A 21,982-nucleotide genomic window follows, 5' to 3' on the forward strand; every position below is an offset into this window, starting at 1 on the left:
ACTGATTATAAAAACAAATGGAGCCAAGGAAACTATTTCTCTCTCTCTCTATATACATATATACACACATACTTTTTAAATGGTATCAGAATAGTGCCTGAATCATTTGCTACACTTCAAGATTTCAAAATTTAAAAATACACACATCTGGTAAACATGATATATACATAATTTTAACTGGAGAATAACAAAAAATAATTTACAGAATATTTAAATGAAAAAACCTACTATAGTAAAAAATTCAAACATTCATTGCTACCACATATGCATATTAAGAACTGTCTTATAATTTCCTATAGAAACTTATCTATAATACCTACTGTTAGTTATTTTACCTTAAATTCAATATCTTTCAAACCATAGGTAATATTTTATTTAATTTATAAATACAGAGCTAGCAGAGAACCTTATATAACCTGACACTCAAGGAATCCAAGTATTATTTGTTACAGGATCTAAGTTTCGGAAGGCAGACAAATATTTGATTCAAAAACTCAACAGGAACTAAGTCTTTCATTGTTTTTGATACATTTGTTCATATTCTTCATTTTTAAACAAGTGGAGACTATCTTTTCTGGATTTTCATTACTTAGAACAAGGTCTATAATAGATAATTGTTTACAGACTAAATAACATGTGGGAATTTATTCAATATTTTAGGATCCAAATTATATAATGTCCTATAAATTTTATAATTTAAAAAATGAACATAAAGCTATTTAAAAATGTAACTGAAAATTGTTTAATCATTTTAGAGCAGTTAAAATACAATATAAGATTGGTATCTTGGTGTCTGAGAGCAATCATTTTATCATCCACATTTTATAACCTCAATTTCATTTAGGGTTGATGGCTAATCAGAAAATGGAGGTTTAATCAAAGTTGTTTTCAAACATTGTCATAATGTCGCTTTGAAGAGTCATATCAATGGTACCAGCCATCTGTAGAAAAGGCAAAATTTTAAAACAAATGTTACTTAATAAATTCATGCCTTAATTACATCTATATAAAAATTACTATGCAATACTTAGAATGAATCATAAAAATGAATAAATTTACTGAACATAAGTTCATAATTTTTTACTTCTGTTCAAATACAACCTGATTTTTCCTTTTTTAAAAATTTTTATTGTGCTTTAAGTATGTTTACAAATCAAGTCAGTCTCTTATACAAAATTTATACACCTTGCTATATACTCCTAGTTGCTCTCCCTCTAATGAGACAGCACGCTCCTTCTTCCCTCCATCTTTATATTCATGTCAGTTCAGCCAGCTTATGACCATCTCTGCCTTCTTATCTCCCCTCCAGACAGGAGCTGCCTACATAGTCTCTTGTGTCTACTTGATCCAAGAAGCTCACTCCTCACCAGTATCTTTTTCTTTTTTATAGTCCAGTCCAATCCCTGTCTGAAGAGATGACTTTGGGAACGGTTCGTGTCTTGGGCTAACAGAAGGTCTGGGGACCATGACTGATTTTTCTTAATATAATTTTTGTGTGGTAAATAAAAACTGAAACCTGTAAGAACACTAAGAACAAGTCTGACTTCTGTCTCCAGGTAAGAAAACTCTCAATATTGACCAAGCAGGTATCAAGGAGAACATGAATGAACACGAACATGAATTAACAGTCACTTCACTCTTTGGGTCACTCTTAGGTTATATCCAAGAGAAATGAAGGCACATGTTCACACAAAAAAGGCAAGTAATGGGAAAAACAGGATTTGAACTCAGGCAATCTAGTAGCTCCAGGGTTGATGCTATGTTATTTATCACACTATGCCTGCTTCTTTTGACTACGTCAAATTTTTATTTGGGGTTCTGATTTTAGAACCCGATCCTCACTAAAAAGTTAGCTACATCGTTACTGAAAAACTATCCTGAATGCATCTTTGAACATATAAAAAATATTTCTCTGTTAAATCTTTCCTTTGTTAAAGTTAGATTTAGTAAGCTAAAGTTCACTTACTGCTTCTCTCCTCCTCCGCTCTTGCTCTCTCTCCCTTGCTAAATTACGGTCTTTGAGAAGCCAGAGTTTGCATTTATCTTGAGTTTCCAATGACTGCTGATGTTCTTTCTGCTCTTCTCCAAGGTATTTGTTTTGCATTTTATTTGAAAAAGAGTCTAGAGTCAAGCCATTACCAAGGTTCCTTAAAGAAACAAAGCACAGAATCATGGAAAACACAGACAATGCCATAGAAACATAGCCAAAATCAAGGAAAACACAAACAAAGCAATAGAAGAATTCAGGAAAATAATGAAAGAACAAAAAATGTCAAAATAAATAATCATACAACTAGAAATTCAAAAGATAAACAACAAAATTTCAGAAATGGACAACTTAACAGAAGGTCTTAGGAGCAATTTTGAAATAAGGGAAAACAGAATCAGCAAAATTGAAGACAAAATCATGGACACTCCTTTGAGGAAAAATCAGAGGAAAGAATCAAGAAAATGAAGAAAACCTAAGAACTATGTGGGGCTCAATCAAGAGCAAATATTTGTGTGATATCGGAGATCCAGAACAGGGTGAAAAAATGGAAAACACAGAGAAGACTGTTCGAATTTTGCTGACACAAAACTCCCCAAATATCATGAATGACAAAAAGCTGACCATTTGAGAGACTCAATGAACTCCATATATTATAGACCCTAAAGAGAGTTGCCAAGACATATCATAATGATACTTGCAAAATCCAAAGACAAAGAAGAAAACTGAGAGCAGCTTGAGAAAAATGAAAAGTCACAAAGGGGAAACAATAAAACTAAGCTCTGATTACTTGGTGGAAACTATGCAGGTAAAAAGAAAATGGAATGACATATATGAAACCTTGAAAGAAAAAAAACTGCCAACCAAGAATAATATATCCTGCAAAACTCTTTCTCAAAGATGATGGTGAAATTAGGACATTTCTAGGTAAAGAGAAATTAAGGGAATTTGTAAAGACCAAACCACACTTAGAAGTAGTATTAAAGGGAGTCCTTTGGTTAGAGAACCAACAAAAACCAGAGTCTAGGACACAAGGCAGCAGCAGCTAGATACTAACCAAGGTAAAGAACTCTCAATAATAAAACAAAGCTAAAAATTTGCAACAGGGAAACAGAGACATCAATCTGTAAATGATGACAATGTCAAAACAATAAAAGGGGGAATAAGCAGTGCAGGTATATAACTTCCAAACGAAAAGGAAGTCAAAGTGATATCAAGTAATAAACAACTGGTTCAAACTCAGGAAGATAAGAGTAAATTTCAAGGTAATCACAAAGAAAGTTAACAAACTTACTCATCAGAATAGAAAAGTAGAAAAACATGGGTCTCAGTAAACACAAAATCTATAATAATGAAAAAAAAAGAAAACCCACAAACAAAAGGAACTTAGCACAGGAAAGTAGGAGGAACAAAGACAACATTGGCATGACAAAAAAAAAAAAGGGTACAACAATATGACAGCAATAAAGTCATACCTATTGATAATCACACTGAATGTAAATGTGTTAAATGAATCAGTGAATAGACAGAGAGTGGCAAAACAGATAAAAAAAGCATGACCCATCAATATGCTGTCTATAAGAGACACACTTTAGACACAAAGATATAAATACATTAAAAAATCAAAGGATGGAAAAAATACATCAAGCAAATGGTAACCAAAAGAAGGCAGAAGTGGCAATACCTAATCTCAGATAAAACAGACTTTAAGGCAAAATCAGCCATTAAAGACAATGAGGGACATTATAAAATGATCAAAGAGACAATTCACCAAGAAGATATATAACCTTAATAAATATCTACACACCCAGTGACACGGCTCCAAAATACATAAAACAAACTCTAACAGCACTGAAAAGAGAAATAGTTCTACAATAACAGTAGGAGACTTCAACATACCACTCTCGGTAAAGGACAGAATATCTAGAAAGAAACTAAAAGATATAGAAGATCTAAAGGCCAAAATCAACCAACTTGACTTCATGGAAATATATAGAATGCTCCACCCATTCTATACATTTGGATATAATGCAGCAAAGTCTATATTCTTTTCCAATGCATATGGAACATTGTCCAGAATAAACCACAATTGAGGCCACAAAGCAGCCCTCAATAAAATCCAAAACATATGTCTCTTGGATCACAATGCCATATAAGTAGAAACCAGTAATAGGAAAAAACAAGCAAAAGAAATGGAAACTGAATAACACCTTACTTAAAAACCACTGAGTAACAGAAGAAATCAAAGAGGGAATAAAAAAAATTCCTAGAATCAAATGACAATGAAAGTACATCATACTAAAGCCTTTGGGGCACAGCAAAGGCAGTGCTCAGAAGTCAATTTATAGAAATAAATACACATATGAAAAAATAACAGGCCAAAATCAAAATGTTAGCCCTAAAAATTGAACAAATATGAAGAGAACAGCGAAAGAAGTCCATAGCCACCAGAAGAAAGGAAATAATAAGGATTAGGTTGTTGTTGTTAGGTGCCGTCAAGTCGGTTCTGACTCATAGCGACCCTATGCACAACAGAACAAAACACTGCCCAGTCCTGTGCCATCCTTATAATCGTTGTTATGCTTGAGCTCATTGTTGCAGATAAAGATTAGAGCAGAAATAAATGAAACAGAGAACAGAAAAACAATAGAAAGAATCAACAAGACCAAAAGTTGTTTCTTTGAAAAGATCAACAAAGTTGACAAACCACTGGCCAAACTGTCAAGAAAAAAAAAGGAGAGGAAGCAAATAACCCAAATAAGGAATGAGACAGGGGACACTACAACTGACCCAACTGAAATAAAAAGGATCATTTAACGGAATACTATAAAAAATTATACTCTAAAAAATCTGAGAACCTAGAGGAAATGGACGAATTTCTAGAAACACTCGACCTACCTAAACTAACAAAATCTGAGATAGAAATCTGAACAGACTCATAACAAGAGATTGAAGAGATAACAAAAATACTCCCAACAAAAAAAAGCCCTGGCTTGGTCAGCTTCACCGGAGAATTCTACCAATCATTCAGAGAAGAGCTCACGCCAGTATTGCTCCAACTATTTCACAGCAGAGAACAGGAAAGAATACTACCAAATTCATTCTATGAAGCCAGCATAACCCTGATAGCAAAACCAGGCAAAGATGCCACCAAAAAAGGAAATTACAGGCCAATATCTCTCATGAATATAGAAGCAAAAACTCTCAACAAAATTCTAGCCAAGGGAATTCAGCATTATATGAAAAAAAAATAACACACCACAACAAAGTGGGATTCATACCAGGTATGCAAGGGTGTTTCAACATTAGAAGATCAATCAACATAATCCACCACATAAATAGAACAAAAGAAAAAAAATCACCTGATCATCTCAATTCATGCAGAACAGGCATTTGATAAAGCCCAAGACCCTTTCCTGATAAAAATTCTCAATAAAACAGGAACAGAAGGGAAATACCTCAACACAATAGAGGGCAGCTATATAAACCCAACAACAAACATCATTCTAAATGGAGAGAGGCTAAAAACATTCGCCCTAGAATGGGAACAAGACAAAGATGCCCTTTATCACCACTCCTACTTAACATCTGCTAGAATTTTTTTTTAGAGGCCCTAGCTAGAGCAATAAGGCAAGAAAAAGAAATAAAGGGCATCCAAATTGGAAAGGAAGAAGTAAAACTATTCCTATTCACAGATGGTATGATTCTGTATATAGAGAGCCCCAAAGTTCCACAAGAAAACTACTGGAACGAATAGAAAGATTCAGCACAGTAGCAGAATACAAAAATCAGTTGGATTCTTACCCATCAAAAAAGAACCTCGAAAATGAAATTAGGAAAACAATATGATTGCTAATAGCCTCTAAAAAGATAAAATATTTAGGAATAAATCTATTCAGGGATGTAAAAACCTTACATAGAGAAAACTACAAAATACTACTACAAGAAACAAAAGAGACCTACATAAATGGAAAAACATACCATGCTCATGGATAGGAAGACTCAACATTGTAAAAATGTCAGTACTACTCAAGTGATCTACAGATATAATGAAATCCTGATCAAAATACCAACAGCACTCTTTAACAAGGTGCAAAAACTGGTCACCAACTTTATATGGAAAGGAAAGAGGCAATGGATAAGCAAAACATTATTGAAGAAAAAGAACAAAACAGGAAGCTTCACACTATCTGATCTCAGAACCTACCATACAGGCATGGTAGTCAAACCTGCCTGGTACTGGTACAACGGACACATAGACCAATGGGACACAATAAAGAATCCACGCACCTATGATCTTTGACAAAGGACCAAAATCCATTAAATAGGGGAAAAGACAATCTTTTTAATAAATGGTGCTGGCAAAATTGGATGTCCATCTGTAAAAAAAATGAAACAGCACCCATACTTCACCACCACACACAAAAACTAACTCAAAATGGATCAAAGACCTAAATATAAAACCTAAAACAATGACCATGGAAGAAAAAAAACAGGGACAACACTAGGGGCCCTAAGACACGGCATAAATTCAATAAAAACCATAACTAACAATGCACAAACACCAGAAGATAAGCTATATAACTAAAATAAATAAATAAATAAAATAACTAGGAGCTCCTAAAAATTAAACTCTTAATGCTCATCAAAACACTTCATCAAAAGAGTAAAAAGAGGGCGGAGCCAAGACGGCGGACTAGGCAGACGCTACCTCGGATCCCTCTTACAAAAAAGACACGGAAAAACAAGTGAATCGATCACATACATAACAATCTACGAACCCTGAACAACAAACACAGATTTAGAGACGGAGAACGAACTAATACGGGGAAGCAGCGACTGTTTCCAGAGCCTGGAGCCAGCATACCAGTCAGGTACGGCACAAGCACAGAGACCTGCTTCACCCCCCTGAACTAACCCCGGGAGGGGGACCAGCCGGTTCCACGGGCGGCGTGGGACGCAGCTGGTAGGAGAAGTCCCGGGGAGGCAGTGACTGATCTTGGAGCTGAAAGAGCAGCACCCGAGCCGGGGAACCGTCCCGCAGGGATTTGGACTGGACGCAGGTACGCCATAAACACGGAGAGTTGCTCCACCCCCCTGAACTAACCCCGGGAAGGGGACCAGCTGGGTTGCGCGGGCGGCGTGGGATGCAGCCGGTAGGAGAAGTCCCCGGGAGGCAGCGACTGGTATTGGAGCGGGGAGAACAGCGTCCCAGCAGGGACACTCGGTCACGGCACAAGCACGGGGAGCTACTCCACCCATCTGAACTAACCCCGGGAGGAGGCCCAACTGGTTCTCGGAGGCGGCATGGCCACGTGGCTGGAGGGACGAGAAGTCCCCGGGAGGCAGCGACTGATTTTGGAGTCGAGAGTGCACCGTCCCAGTAGGGGAGCCTTGACGCTGGGCATGGGGCTGGAAGCGGAGGATCTGACAGTGACTCCAGCGGGCCAGAGCCCCCGGGGGCAATCTCCACACAGCCAGCACACATAGGCGACGCGCCCGCGGGAATCTCAGATATAATAGTCATTCCAAGCAAGACAAGCAACTCTGGCTATATTCTGAGGTGCTACTCTCCTATCTCTCTGTTCCCTCCCCCACCCTCGCCAGGCGGCTTCATTAACATCTGAATAGCCTGAGCCAGAGGGAGAACTCTGATAGGGATCTGACTGCAGTTTTTTTTTAGCGGATTTTCTGGAAAAACTAGTTTCCCAGTGATGGCTCAGAGACAACAATCCATATCAAACCACTTAAAGAAGCAGACCATGACAGCTTCTCCAACCCCACAAACAAAAGAATCAAAATCTTTCCCAAATGAAGATACAATCTTGGAATTATCAGATACAGAATATAAAAAACTAATTTACAGAATGCTTAATGATATCACAAAGGAAATTAGGATATCTGCAGAAAAAGCCAAGGAACACACTGATAAAACTGTTGAAGAACTCAAAAAGATTATTCAAGAACATACTGGAAAAATTAATAAGTTGCAAGAATCCATAGAGAGACAACATGTAGAAATCCAAAAGATTAACAATAAAATAACAGAATTAGACAACACACTAGGAAGTCAGAGGAGCAGACTCGAGCAATTAGAATGCAGACTGGGACATCTGGAGGACCAGGGAATCAACACCAACATAGCTGAAAAAAAATCAGATAAAAGAATTAAAAAAAATGAAGAAACCCTAAGAATTATGTGGGACTCTATCAAGAAGGATAACCTGCGGGTGATTGGAGTCCCAGAACAGGGAGGGGGGACAGAAAACACAGAGAAAATAGTTGAAGAACTCCTGACAGAAAACTTCCCTGACATCATGAAAGACGAAAGGATAGCTATCCAAGATGCTCATCGAACCCCATTTAAGATTGACCCAAAAAGAAAAACACCAAGACATATTATCATCAAACTCACCAAAACCAAAGATAAACAGAAAATTTTAAAAGCAGCCAGGGAGAAAAGAAAGGTTTCCTTCAAGGGAGAATCAATAAGAATATGTTCTGACTACTCAGCAGAAACCATGCAGGCAAGAAGGAAATGGGACGACATATACAGAACACTGAAGGAGAAAAACTGCCAACCAAGGATCATATATCCAGCAAAACTCTCTCTGAAATATGAAGGCGAAATTAAGATATTTACAGACAAACACAAGTTTAGAGAATTTGCAAAAACCAAACCAAAGCTACAAGAAATACTAAAGGATATTGTTTGGTCAGAGAACCAATAATATCAGATATCAGCACAACACAAGGTCACAAAACAGATCGTCCTGATATCAACTCAAATAGGGAAATCACAAAAACAAACAAATTAAGATTAATTAAAAAAAATACACATAACAGGGAATCATGGAAGTCAATAGGTAAAAGATCACAATAATCAAAAAGAGGGACTAAATACAGGAGGCATTGAACTGCCATATGGAGAGTGATACAAGGCGATACAGAACAATGCAAGTTACGTTTTTACTTAGAAAAATAGGGGTAAATAATAAGGTAACCACAAAAAGGTATAACAACTCTATAACTCAAGATAAAAACCAAGAAAAATGTAACGACTCAACTAACATAAAGTCAAGCACTATGAAAATGAGGATCTCACAATTTACTAAGAAAAACGCCTCAGCACAAAAAAGTGTGTGGAAAAATGAAATTGTCAACAACACACATAAAAAGGCATCAAAATGACAGCACTAAAAACTTATTTATCTATAATTACCCTGAATGTAAATGGACTAAATGCACCAATAAAGAGACAGAGAGTCACAGACTGGATAAAGAAACACGATCCATCTATATGCTGCCTACAAGAGACACACCTTAGACTTAGAGACACAAACAAACTAAAACTCAAAGGATGGAAAAAAATATATCAAGCAAACAATAAGCAAAAAAGAAGAGGAGTAGCAATATTAATTTCTGACAAAATAGACTTTAGACTTAAATCCACCACAAAGGATAAAGAAGGACACTATATAATGATAAAAGGGACAATTGATCAGGAAGACATAACCATATTAAATATTTATGCACCCAATGACAGGGCTGCAAGATACATAAATCAAATTTTAACAGAATTGAAAAGTGAGATAGATACCTCCACAATTATAGTAGGAGACTTCAACACACCACTTTCGGAGAAGGACAGGACATCCAGTAAGAAGCTCAACAGAGACACGGAAGATCTAATTACAACAATCAACCAACTTGACCTCATCGACTTATACAGAACTCTCCACCCAACTGCTGCAAAATATACTTTTTTTTCTAGCGCACATGGAACATTCTCTAGAATAGACCACATATTAGGTCATAAAACAAACCTTTGCAGAGTCCAAAACATCGAAATATTACAAAGCATCTTCTCAGACCACAAGGCAATAAAACTAGAGATCAATAACAGAAAAACGAGGGAAAAGAAATCAAATACTTGGAAAATGAACAATACCCTCCTGCAAAAAGACTGGGTTATAGAAGACATCAAGGAGGGAATAAGGAAATTCATAGAAAGCAACGAGAATGAAAATACTTCCTATCAAAACCTCTGGGACACAGCAAAAGCAGTGCTCAGAGGCCAATTTATATCGATAAATGCACACATACAAAAAGAAGAAAGAGCCAAAATCAGAGAACTGTCCCTACAACTTGAACAAATAGAAAGTGAGCAACAAAAGAATTCATCAGGCACCAGAAGAAAACAAATAATAAAAATGAGAGCTGAACTAAATGAATTAGAGAACAGAAAAACAATCGAAAGAATTAACAAAGCCAAAAGCTGGTTCTTTGAAAAAATTAACAAAATTGATAAACCATTGGCTAGACTGACTAAAGAAATACAGGAAAGGAAACAAATAGCCCAAATAAGAAATGAGAAGGACCACATCACAACAGAACCAAATGAAATTAAAAGAATCATTTCAGATTATTATGAAAAACTGTACTCTAACAAATTTGAAAACCTAGAAGAAATGGATGAATTCTTGGAAAAACACTACCTACCTAAACTAACACATTCAGAAGTAGAACAACTAAATAGACCCATAACAAAAAAAGAGATTGAAACGATAATCAAAAAACTCCCAACAAAAAAAAGCCCTGGCCCGGACGGCTTCACTGCAGAGTTGTACCAAACTTTCAGAGAAGAGTTAACACCAGTACTACTGAAGGTATTTCAAAGCATAGAAAAGGACGGAATACTACCCAACTCATTCTATGAAGCTACCATCTCCCTGATACCAAAACCAGGTAAAGACATCACAAAAAAAGAAAATTACAGACCTATATCCCTCATGAACACTGATGCAAAAATCCTCAACAAAATTCTAGCCAATAGAATCCAACAACACATCAAAAAAATAATTCACCCTGATCAAGTGGGCTTTATACCAGGTATGCAAGGCTGGTTTAATATCAGAAAAACCATTAATGTAATCCATCACATAAATAAAACAAAAGACAAAAACCACATGATCTTATCAATTGATGCAGAAAAGGCATTTGACAAAGTCCAACACCCATTCATGATAAAAACTCTTACCAAAATAGGAATTGAAGGAAAATTCCTCAACATAATAGAGGGCATCTATGCAAAGCCAACAGCCAATATCACTCTAAATGGAGAGAACCTGAAAGCATTTCCCTTGAGAACGGGAACCAGACAAGGATGCCCTTTATCACCGCTCTTATTCAACATCGTGTTGGAAGTCTTAGCCAGGGCAATTAGGCTAGACAAAGAAATAAAAGGTATCTGGATTGGCAAGGAAGAAGTAAAGTTATCACTATTTGCAGATGACATGATTATATACACAGAAAACCCTAAGGAATCCTCCAGAAAACTACTGAAACTAATAGAAGAGTTTGGCAGAGTCTCAGGTTATAAAATAAACATACAAAAATCACTTGGATTCCTCTACATCAACAAAAAGAACACCGAAGAGGAAATAACCAAATCAATACCATTCACAGTAGCCCCCAAGAAGATAAGATACTTAGGAATAAATCTTACCAAGGATGTAAAAGACCTATACAAAGAAAACTACAAAGCTCAACTACAAGAAATTCAAAAGGACATACTTAAGTGGAAAAACATACCTTGCTCATGGGTAGGAAGACTTAACATAGTAAAAATGTCTATTCTACCAAAAGCCATCTATACATTTAACGCACTTCCGATCCAAATTCCAATGTCATATTTTAAGGGGATAGAGAAACAAATCACCAATTTCATATGGAAGGGAAAGAAGCCCCGGATAAGCAAAGCACTACTGAAAAAGAAGAAGAAAGTGGGAGGCCTCACCTTACCTGACTTCAGAACCTATTATACAGCCACAGTAGTCAAAACAGCCTGGTATTGGTACAACAACAGGCACATAGACCAATGGAACAGAATTGAGAACCCAGACATAGATCCATCCACGTATGAGCAGCTGATATTTGACAAAGGACCAGTGTCAATTAACTGGGGAAAAGATAGCCTTTTTAACAAATGGTGCTGGCATAACTGGATATCCATTTGCAAAAAAATGAAACAGGACCCATACCTCACACCATGCACAAAAACTAACTCCAAGTGGATCAAAGACCTAAACATAAAGACTAAAACGATAAAGATCATGGAAGAAAAAATTGGGACAACCCTAGGAGCCCTAATACAAGGTATAAACAGAATACAAAACATTACCAAAAATGATGAAGAGAAACCAGATAACTGGGAGCTCCTAAAAATCAAACACCTATGCTCATCTAAAGACTTCACCAAAAGAGTAAAAAGACCACCTACAGATTGGGAAAGAATTTTCAGCTATGACATCTCCGACCAGCGCCTGTTCTCTAAAATCTACATGATTCTGTCAAAACTCAACCACAAAAAGACAAACAACCCAATCAAGAAGTGGGCAAAGGATATGAACACACATTTCACTAAAGAAGATATTCAGGCAGCCAACAGATACATGAGAAAATGCTCTCGATCATCAGCCATTAGAGAAATGCAAATTGAAACTACGATGAGATTCCATCTCACACCAGCAAGGCTGGCATTAATCCAAAAAACACAAAATAATAAATGTTGGAGAGGCTGCGGAGAGATTGGAACTTTCATACACTGCTGGTGGGAATGTAAAATGGTACAACCACTTTGGAAATCTATCTGGCGTTATCTTAAACAGTTAGAAATAGAACTACCATACAACCCAGAAATCCCACTCCTAGGAATATACCCTAGAGATACAAGAGCCTTCATACAAACAGATATATGCACACCCATGTTTATTGCAGCTCTGTTTACAATAGCAAAAAGTTGGAAGCAACCAAGGTGTCCATCAACGGATGAATGGGTAAATAAATTGTGGTATATTCACACAATGGAATACTACGCATCGATAAAGAACAGTGACGAATCTGTGAAACATTTCATAACATGGAGGAACCTGGAAGGCATTATGCTGAGCGAAATTAGTGAGGTGCAAAAGGACAAATATTGTATAAGACCACTATTATAAGATCTTGAGAAACAGTAAACCTGAGAAGAATACATACTTTTGTGGTTACGAGGGGGGGAGGGAGGGAGGGTGGGAGAGGGTTTTTTATTGATTCATCAGTAGATAAGAACTGCTTTAGGTGAAGGGAAAGACAACACTCAATACATGGAAGGTCAGCTCAATTGGACTGGACCAAAAGCAAAGAAGTTTCTGGGATAAAATGAATGCTTCAAAGGTCAGCGGAGCAAGCGCGGGGGTCTGGGGAACATGGTTTGCGGGGACTTCTAAGTCAATTGGCAAAATAATTCTATTATGAAATCATTCTGCATCCCACTTTGAAATGTGGCGTCTGGGGTCTTAAATGCTAACAAGCGGCCATCTAAGATGCAGCAATTGGTCTCAACCCACCTGGAGCAAAGGAAAACGAAGAACACCAAGCCCACACGGCAACTAAGAGCCCAAGAGACAGAAAGGGCCACATGAACCAGAGACCTACATCATCCTGAGACCAGAAGAACTAGTTGGTGCCCGGCCACAATTGATGACTGCCCTGACAGGGAGCACAGCAGAGGACCCCTGAGGGAGCAGGAGATCAGTGGGATGCAGACCCCAAATTCTCATAAAAAGACCAAACTTAATGGTCTGACTGAGACTGGAGGAATCCCGGCGGCCATGCTCTCCAGACCTTCTGTTGACACAGGACAGGAACCATCCCCGAAGACAACTCATCAGAAACGAAAGGGACTGGTCAGCGGCGGGGAGAGAGACACTGATGAAGAGTGAGCTAATTATATCAGGTGGACACTTGAGATTGTGTTGGCAACTCTTGTCTGGAGGGGGGATGGGAGGATAGAGAGAGAGGGAAGCCGGCAAAATTGTCAAGAAAGGAGAGACTGAAAGGGCTGACTCAAGACGGGGAGAGTAAGTGGGAGTAGGGAGTGAGATGTATGTAAACTTATATGTGACAGACTGATTGGATTTGTAAACGTTCACTTGAAGCTTAATAAAAGTTATTAAAAAAAAAAAAGTAAAAAGAGAACCTACAGACTGTGAAAAAAATTTGGCTACAACATATTCAACAAGGGTCTAATCTCTAAAATCTATCAATAGTTCAACATTTCAATAACAAAAGACAAATAATCCAATTAAAAAATGGGCAAAGGATACAAACAGACACTTCACCAGAGAAGACATTCAGGCAGCTAACAGACGCACAAGGAAATGCTCATGATCATTAGCCATTAGAGAAATGCAAATCCAAACTACAATGAGATACCATCTCACCTGCCATTATTGGCACTAATAAAAAAAACAGAAAAAAACAAATGTTGGGGAGTTTGTGGGGAGACTGGAACTCTTATGCACTGCTGGTGGGAATGTAAAATGGTATATCCACTATGGAAAACGATATGGTGCATCCTTAAAAAGCTAGAAAGAGAAAGACCATATGATCTAGCAATCCTACTCCTAGGAATATACCCCAGAGAAATAAGAGCCGTCACACAAATAGACATATGCACACCCATGTACCTTGTATCGTTATTCACAGTAGTAAAAAGGTGGAAACAACCTAAGTGCCTTATCAACAGATAAATGGATAACAAATTATGATACATACATACAATGGTATACAACAATAAAGAACAATGATGAATCTGCACATCTCACAACACAGGTGAATCTGGAGAGCACTTTGCTGAGTGAAATAAGTCAATCACAAAAGGACAAATATTATATGAGACCATTATTATAAAAATCCAAGAAAAGGTTTACACACAGGAAAAAAAAAACTTTGATAATTAGGAGGGAAGGGAGGGGTAGGGTGGGAAAATCACTTACTAGATAGAAAACAAGTGTTTACTTTGGTAAAGGGAAAGACAACACACAATATAGGGGAAGGTAGCACAATATGACCAAGGCAAAGCCATAGAAACTTTCTAGGCATATTCAAACATCTTCAGGGACCAAGTTACTGGGGTGAGGGTGGGGGACCATGGTCTTGGGGGACATCTAGGTCAACTGACATAACATAGTTCATAAAGAAAATGTTCTACATTATACATTGATGAGTAGCACCTGGGACCTTAAAATCTTGTGAGCAGCCATCTAAGAACCATCTATTGGTCCTACCACATCCGGAGCAAAGGAGAATGAAGAAAACCAAAGACACAAGGAAAATATTAATCGAAAGGACTAGAGGATCACATGAACCACAGCCTCCACCAGCCTAAGCCCAGAAGAACTATATGGTGTCCCACTACCACCACTGACCACTCTGACAGGGATCACAATAGAGGGTCCAAGACAGAGCAGGAGAAAAATGCAGAACAAAATTCAAACTCACACAAAAAAGCCAGACTTGCTGGTCTGACAAAGACTGGTGGAACCCCTGAGACTACAGCCCCCGGACACCCCTGCTAACTCAGACCTGAAGCCACTCCCAAAGTCCACCTTTCAGCCAAAGTTTACACAGGCCTATAAAACAAACAATAACACATGTGAGGAATATGCATCTTAGTTCAATCAAGTATATGAGATCAAATGGGCAACACCTGCCCTAAAGTAAAGACAAGAAGGCAGGAAGGAACAGGAAGCCTGCATAAATAAATGCAAAGAACTCAGGGCATAAAGGGAAAGGGGGAGAGTACTGACACATTTGGGGGTTGTAACCAATGTCACAAAACAATATGTCTATAAATTTTGAATGAGAAACTAATTTGTGCTGTAAACTTTCACCTAAAACAATAAAATTAGAAAAAAAATAGTCATAGCACAAATTAGGTTTCAAGTTCCTTAAAAGTTTTTATTACAAAAATACATTACTAAACGACAAACAAGACAATGCTTCAGATATCTATTCTCACATGGTGTTGTTATGTGCCATTGAGTCCATTCCAACTGATAACCACTCTATGTACAAAACAATGAAACAGTGCCTGGTCCTGGGCCATCTTCACAGTCGTTGCTATGCTTAAGCCCACATTATGACATTATTTTTAAGTTTTATTTCTGCTGTGTCAAATTTTACATAGGGCAATCTATATTAACAAAGAAAAAGTCTGAAAAACTGTAGCCAAGGTGCATTACTCTCTTCTTACATATAAAACAACATTTAGACATTTCTGGAAAATAGTGGTATTTTTATAATCTATCACTTTTTTTTTTTTATCACTAGAAAAAGACAGCATGTTTGCTAGAGAGGGGCAGCAAAAGATGAGGGAAGTCCTTAATGAAGCAGATTGACCCAACAGCCACAACAATGAAGTCAAACATACTGACAATTATAAATACGGCACAGGACTGGGTAATGTTTTGTTCTGTTATACATCAGGTTGCACTGCACTGGACTCATTGAAAACTAACAACAATATTAATACCTTTAATACTTTAGTTAAGTACTTGATAATTACTATCCTTTTCGGAGTAGATGTTGCTATTAGAAAAAAGGTCAGTAAAGATTTATTCTTTTGAAGGAGGCGAAGCCAAGATGGCAGGACAGACAAATGCTTCCGGCGAGCCCTCTTTACAAAAAGACCCAAAAAAATAAGTGAAACGAGTATATTTATGACAAGCTAGGAGCCCTAAACATCAAAGGCAAGCTTAGAAAACGAACCGAGGGGCAGGGGGAGTAAGAGATGGTTCAGAAGTGGAGAGGAGTTACTGGACACGAATCATGGGGAACCCTCAGGCACCATTCCCAGAGCGCTGGTGGTGGGCTGGTACTAGCGTTCGGGTACAGTTTCCTCAGGGAGAAGCAGCCAGCCACACAGCCTACTCACACCTCCGGAACCAAAGGAAAACGGCGCTCTCAGCAAAAGTTAAGTACTTGCGTATATTTTACCGCTCCCCCAACTCCTGAGCCGGCTTCAGTGGCTGACTTCCCTGGGCTGGAGATAGGCCCTATTGAGTGCCTAGAGCCATCCTCCTAGGCTTGAAGAACGAATAAATTTGCAATTGGCGAAAAAGATAATTTGCCAACTCCACTAACTGGGGGAGCTCAGGACAGATGTGGCTCCTGTCCAGGCATAAACAATCTGTGGACCTTGAGTACATTTCACCTCTGCATGGACCTGTGTGGGCCTATTTCAGGAAAACAGGCCCTTGTTGACAGACTCCAACCGTTTCTGCTGTGTGGCGGAGAGGTGGGTGTTTGATGTTTGACACAGCTTTGCCTACTAAACAGGGTCCTCACCTACCCACATCAGGGGCCTAAGGACTGGTAGTTCTACTCAGGTCACCAAGCCACCCACGACAGGGGTCCAAGGATAACTGGTACCACCCAGTCCTTACAACCAAAAACATTGGGTGCCCACAGTCTGTCTGCAGATCCCACCCACCCGTATGCTCTAAGGAACAGGGACACGCTTTCCTCAGAGACACATGGGGGACGATTCTCAGCCCCCTGCCTTGTTCAGAGTGTGATCCCCTGCTGCAACTAGATACTGGTACCTACACCAGCCACCCTGCCCCTCGAAGACTGTAGGACAGAGCCTGTACCACACACTTGATTCTCAGCTACCTGGACACCTGAGCTGAATTCGTACAAGAAAACTGAGTGGACTCTTAGACTAATACACCTGATAACAACTCTAGCCATCTGGGACAGGACGTCAGAGCTCCAAAGGTGAAAATAATCAAGCTACCTCACTCAAGCAACCCATTTGGGCATATCAAAACAAAACTAAGAAAGAAGCTATGACACAGTAAGCAAACATAAAATAAACTAATACAATAACTTATAGATTGGCTTGGAGACAACAGTTAATATCAAGTCACATAAAGAAACACACCATGATCGCCTCAACAAGCTCTCAAAACAAAGAATCAAGGGATCTTCTAGATGAAAGTGCCTTCCTGGAATTACAAGAGGCAGAATGCAAAAGATTTATATACAGAACCCTTCAAGACATCAGGAAGGAAATCAGGCAATATGCAGAACAAGCCAAGGAACACACAGATAAAGCAACTGAAGAAATTAAAAAGATTATTCAGGAACATAATGAAAAGTTTAATAAGCTGGAAAAATCCATACACAGATAGCAATCAGAAATTCAGAAGATTAACAATAAAATTACAGAAATGGACAACTCAGAGGAAATTCAAAGAAGCAGATTTGGGCAAGTGGAAGGCAGAATTTCTGAATTTGAAGATAGAGCACTTGGCACTAACATATTTGAAGAAAAATCAGATAAAAGAATTAAAAAAAACAAAGAAACCCTAAGAATTACATGGGACTCTATCAAGAGAAATAATCTACGAGTGACTGGAGTACCAGAACAAGGAGGGATAACAGAAAATACAGAGAGAATTCTTGAAGATTTGTTGGCAGAAAACTTCCCTGATATTGTGAAAGATGAGAAGATATCCACCCAAGATGCTCATCGCACTCCACATAAGGTAGATGTTAAAAGAAAGTTACCAAGGCATATTATAATCAAACTTGCCAAAACCAAAGATAAAGAGAGAATTTTAAGAAAAGCTGGGGATAAACAAAGTCACCTACAAAGGAGAGCCAATAAGAATAAGCTTCGACTACTCTGCAGAAACAATGCAGGCAAGAAGGAAATGGGATGACTTATTTAAAAAACTGAAAGAAAAAAAATGCCAGCCAAGAATCATATATCCAGCAAAACTGTCTCTCAAATATGAAGGTGAAATTAGGACATTTCCAGATAAACAGAAGTTTAGGGAATTCATAAAAACCAAACCAAAACTACAAGAAATACTAAAGGGAGTTCTTTGGTTAGAAAATCAATAATATCAGGTACCAACCCAAGACTAGAATGCTGGGCACAGCAATCAGAAGTCAACCCAGGCAGGGATATCAAAAGATAAAAAAATGCTCAAAACAGGGTAACAGCGCTGTTATTATGTAAAAGAAGACAACATCAAAACAATAAAGAGGGACTAAGAAATGTAGTCATAGTTCTTCCATATGGAGAGGACAAGGCGATACAAAAAAATAAAAGTTAGGTTTAAATTTAGAAAAATAGGGGTAAATAATAAGGTAATCACAAAGGAGACAAACTATCCTACACATCAAAATAACATACAAGAAACAAATAAAGACTCAGCAGAAACAAAATCAACAACAACGAATATGAGGAAAGGACAATATATAATCTATGCAGCACATAAAATTAAGTGGGAAAAAGAAACTGTCTACAACACAAAAAAAAAGACATCAAAATGATAGCACTAAATTCATACCTATCCATAATTACACTGAATGGAAATGGACTAAATGCACCAATAAAGACAGAGAGTGGCAGAATGGATTAAAAAACATGATCCGCTATATACTGCCTACAAGAGACACACCTCAGATTTAGAGACACAAACTAAAACTCAAAGGATGGAAAAAAATATATCAAGCAAACAACAATAAAAAAAGATCAGGAGTGGTAATGTTAATTTCTGACAAAATAGACTTTATAGTTAAATCCATCATAAAGGATGAGGAAGGACACTATATAATGATTAAAGGGACAATATACCAAGAAGATATAACCATATTATATATTTATGCACCCAAAGACAGGGCTGCAGGATACATAAAACAAACTTTATCAGCACTGAAAAGTGAGATAGACAGCTCCACAATAATACCACATTTGGTGAAGGACAGGACATCCAGAAAGATGCTCAATAAAGACACGGAAGATCTAAATGCCACAATCAACCAACTTGACCTCACAGACATATACGGAACAACACTCCACCCAACAGCAACCAAGTACACTTTCTTTTCTAGTGCACATGGAACATTCTCTAGAATAGACCACATATTAAAGCATATAAAGCAAGCCTTAGCAGAATCCAAAACATCGAAATATTGCAAAGCATCTTCTCTGACCATAAGGCCATAAAAGTGGAAATTAATAACAGAAAAAGTTTGGAAAAGAAATCAAACACATGGAAACTGAACAATACCCTGCTCAATAAAGACTGGATTATAAAGGACATTAAGGATGGAATAAAGAAATTCACAGAATCCAACGAGAATGAAAACATTTCCTATCAGAACCTTTGGGATACAGTGAAAGCAGTGCTCAGAGGTCAACTTATATCAATAAATGTACAGATATAGAAAGAAGAAAGCCCCAAATCAAAGAATTATCCTTACAACTTGAACAAATAGAGAGCAACAAAAGAAAATCTCGGCACCAGAAGAAAACAAATAATAAAAATTAGAGCAGAACTAAATGAAATAGAAAACAGAAAAACAATTAAAAGAATTAACAAGCCCAAAAGCCGGTTCTTTGAAAAAATCAACAAAATTGATAAACCATTGGCCAAACTGACAAAAGAAAAACAGGAGAGGAAGCAAATAACCTGAAAAAGAAATGAGATGGGCAACATTACAACAGACCCAACTGAAATTAAAAGAATCCTATCAGATTACTATGAAAAACTGTACTCTAAGAAATTTCAAAACCTAGAAGAAATGGATGAATTCCTAGAAAGACACTACCTACCTAAACTAACACAAACAGGGGTAGAACAACTAAATAGACTCGTAACAAAAGAAGACATTGAAAAGGTAATCAAAAAACTCCCAACAAAAAAAAGGCCTGGCCTGGACTGCTTTACTGCAGAGGTCTACAAAACTTTCAGAGAAGAGCTAATACCACTACTATTAAGGTATTTCAGAGTATAGAAAAGGACGGAATACTCCCAAACTCATTCTATGAAGCCACCATATCCCTGATACCAAAACCAGGTAAAGACACCACAAAAAAAAGAAAATTACAGACCTATATCCCTCATGAAATTTGATGCAAAAATCTTCAACAAAATTCTAGCCAATAGAATTCAACAACATACCAAAAAAATAATTCATCATGACCAAGTGGGATTCATACCAGGTATGCAGAGATGGTTCAACATTAGAAAATTAATGTAATCCATTATGTGAATAAAACAAAAGACAAGAATCACATGATTTTACCAATTGATGCAGAAAAGGCATTTGACAAAGGTCAACACCATTTCATGATAAAAACTCTCAGCAAAATAGGAATAGAAGGAAAATTCCTCAACATAATAAAGGCCATTTGTACAAAGCCAACAGCCAACATCATCCTCAATGGAGAGAGCCTGAAAGCATTCTCCTTGAGATCAGGAACCAGACAAGGATGCCCCTTATCACCACTGTTATTCAACATTGTGCTGGAGGTCCTAGCCAGCGCAATTAGGCTAGATAAAGAAATAAAGGGCATGCAGATTGGCAAGGAAGAAGTCAAAGTATCTCTATTTGCAGATGACATAATCTTATATACAGAAAACCCTAAGGAATCCTCAAGAAAATGACTGAAACTAATAGAAGAGTTCAGCAGAGTATCGGCATATAAGATAAACTTACAAAAATCAGTTGGATTCCTCTACACCAACAAAAAGAACATCGAAGAGGAAATCACCAAATCACTACCATTTACAGTAGCCCCCAAGAAGATAAAATACTTAGGAATAAATCTTACCAGAGATGTAAAAGACTTATACAAAGAAAACTACAAAGTACTTCTGAAAGAAACCAAGAGAGACCTACATAAGTGGAAAAACATACCTTGCTCATAGATAGCAAGACTGGACATTATAAAAATGTCTATTCTACCAAAAGTGATCTATAGCTTTAATACAATTCCGATCCAAATTCCAACATCTTTTAATGGGATGGAAAAATAAATCACCAACCTCATACGGAAGGGAAAGAGGCCCTGGATAAGTAAAACATTACTGAAAAAAGAAGAAGAAAGTGGGAGGCCTAACTCTATCTGATTTTAGAACCTATTATACCACCACAGTAGTAAAAACAGCCTGGTACTGGTACAACAGATACATAGACCAGTGGAACAGAATTCAGAATCCAGCCATAAATCCATCCACGTATAAGCTGTTGATTATTGACAAATGCTCAAAACAGTTAAATGGGGAAAAGACAGTCTTTTTAACAAATGGTGCTGGCATAACTGGATATCCATCTGCAAAAAAAGGAAACAAGACCCATACCTCA

At 37.6% G+C, this 21,982-nt stretch overlaps 1 protein-coding gene across 1 annotated transcript in view; it reads right to left on the reverse strand.

The window, feature by feature from the left end:
- Window positions 1-597: 597 nt before the first annotated feature.
- Window positions 598-21,982, reverse strand: part of BRDT (bromodomain testis associated) — a 106,415-nt gene continuing 85,030 nt past the window's right edge. Inside the window, 2 exon segments of the mRNA XM_010598124.3 lie at window positions 598-941; window positions 1,967-2,147. Coding sequence (XP_010596426.1) covers window positions 873-941; window positions 1,967-2,147 — 250 coding nt within the window. The 3' untranslated portion in view covers window positions 598-872.

Source organism: Loxodonta africana, chromosome 3 (assembly GCF_030014295.1).
Source record: "Loxodonta africana isolate mLoxAfr1 chromosome 3, mLoxAfr1.hap2, whole genome shotgun sequence".
NCBI classification, from domain to species: Eukaryota; Metazoa; Chordata; class Mammalia; order Proboscidea; family Elephantidae; genus Loxodonta; species Loxodonta africana.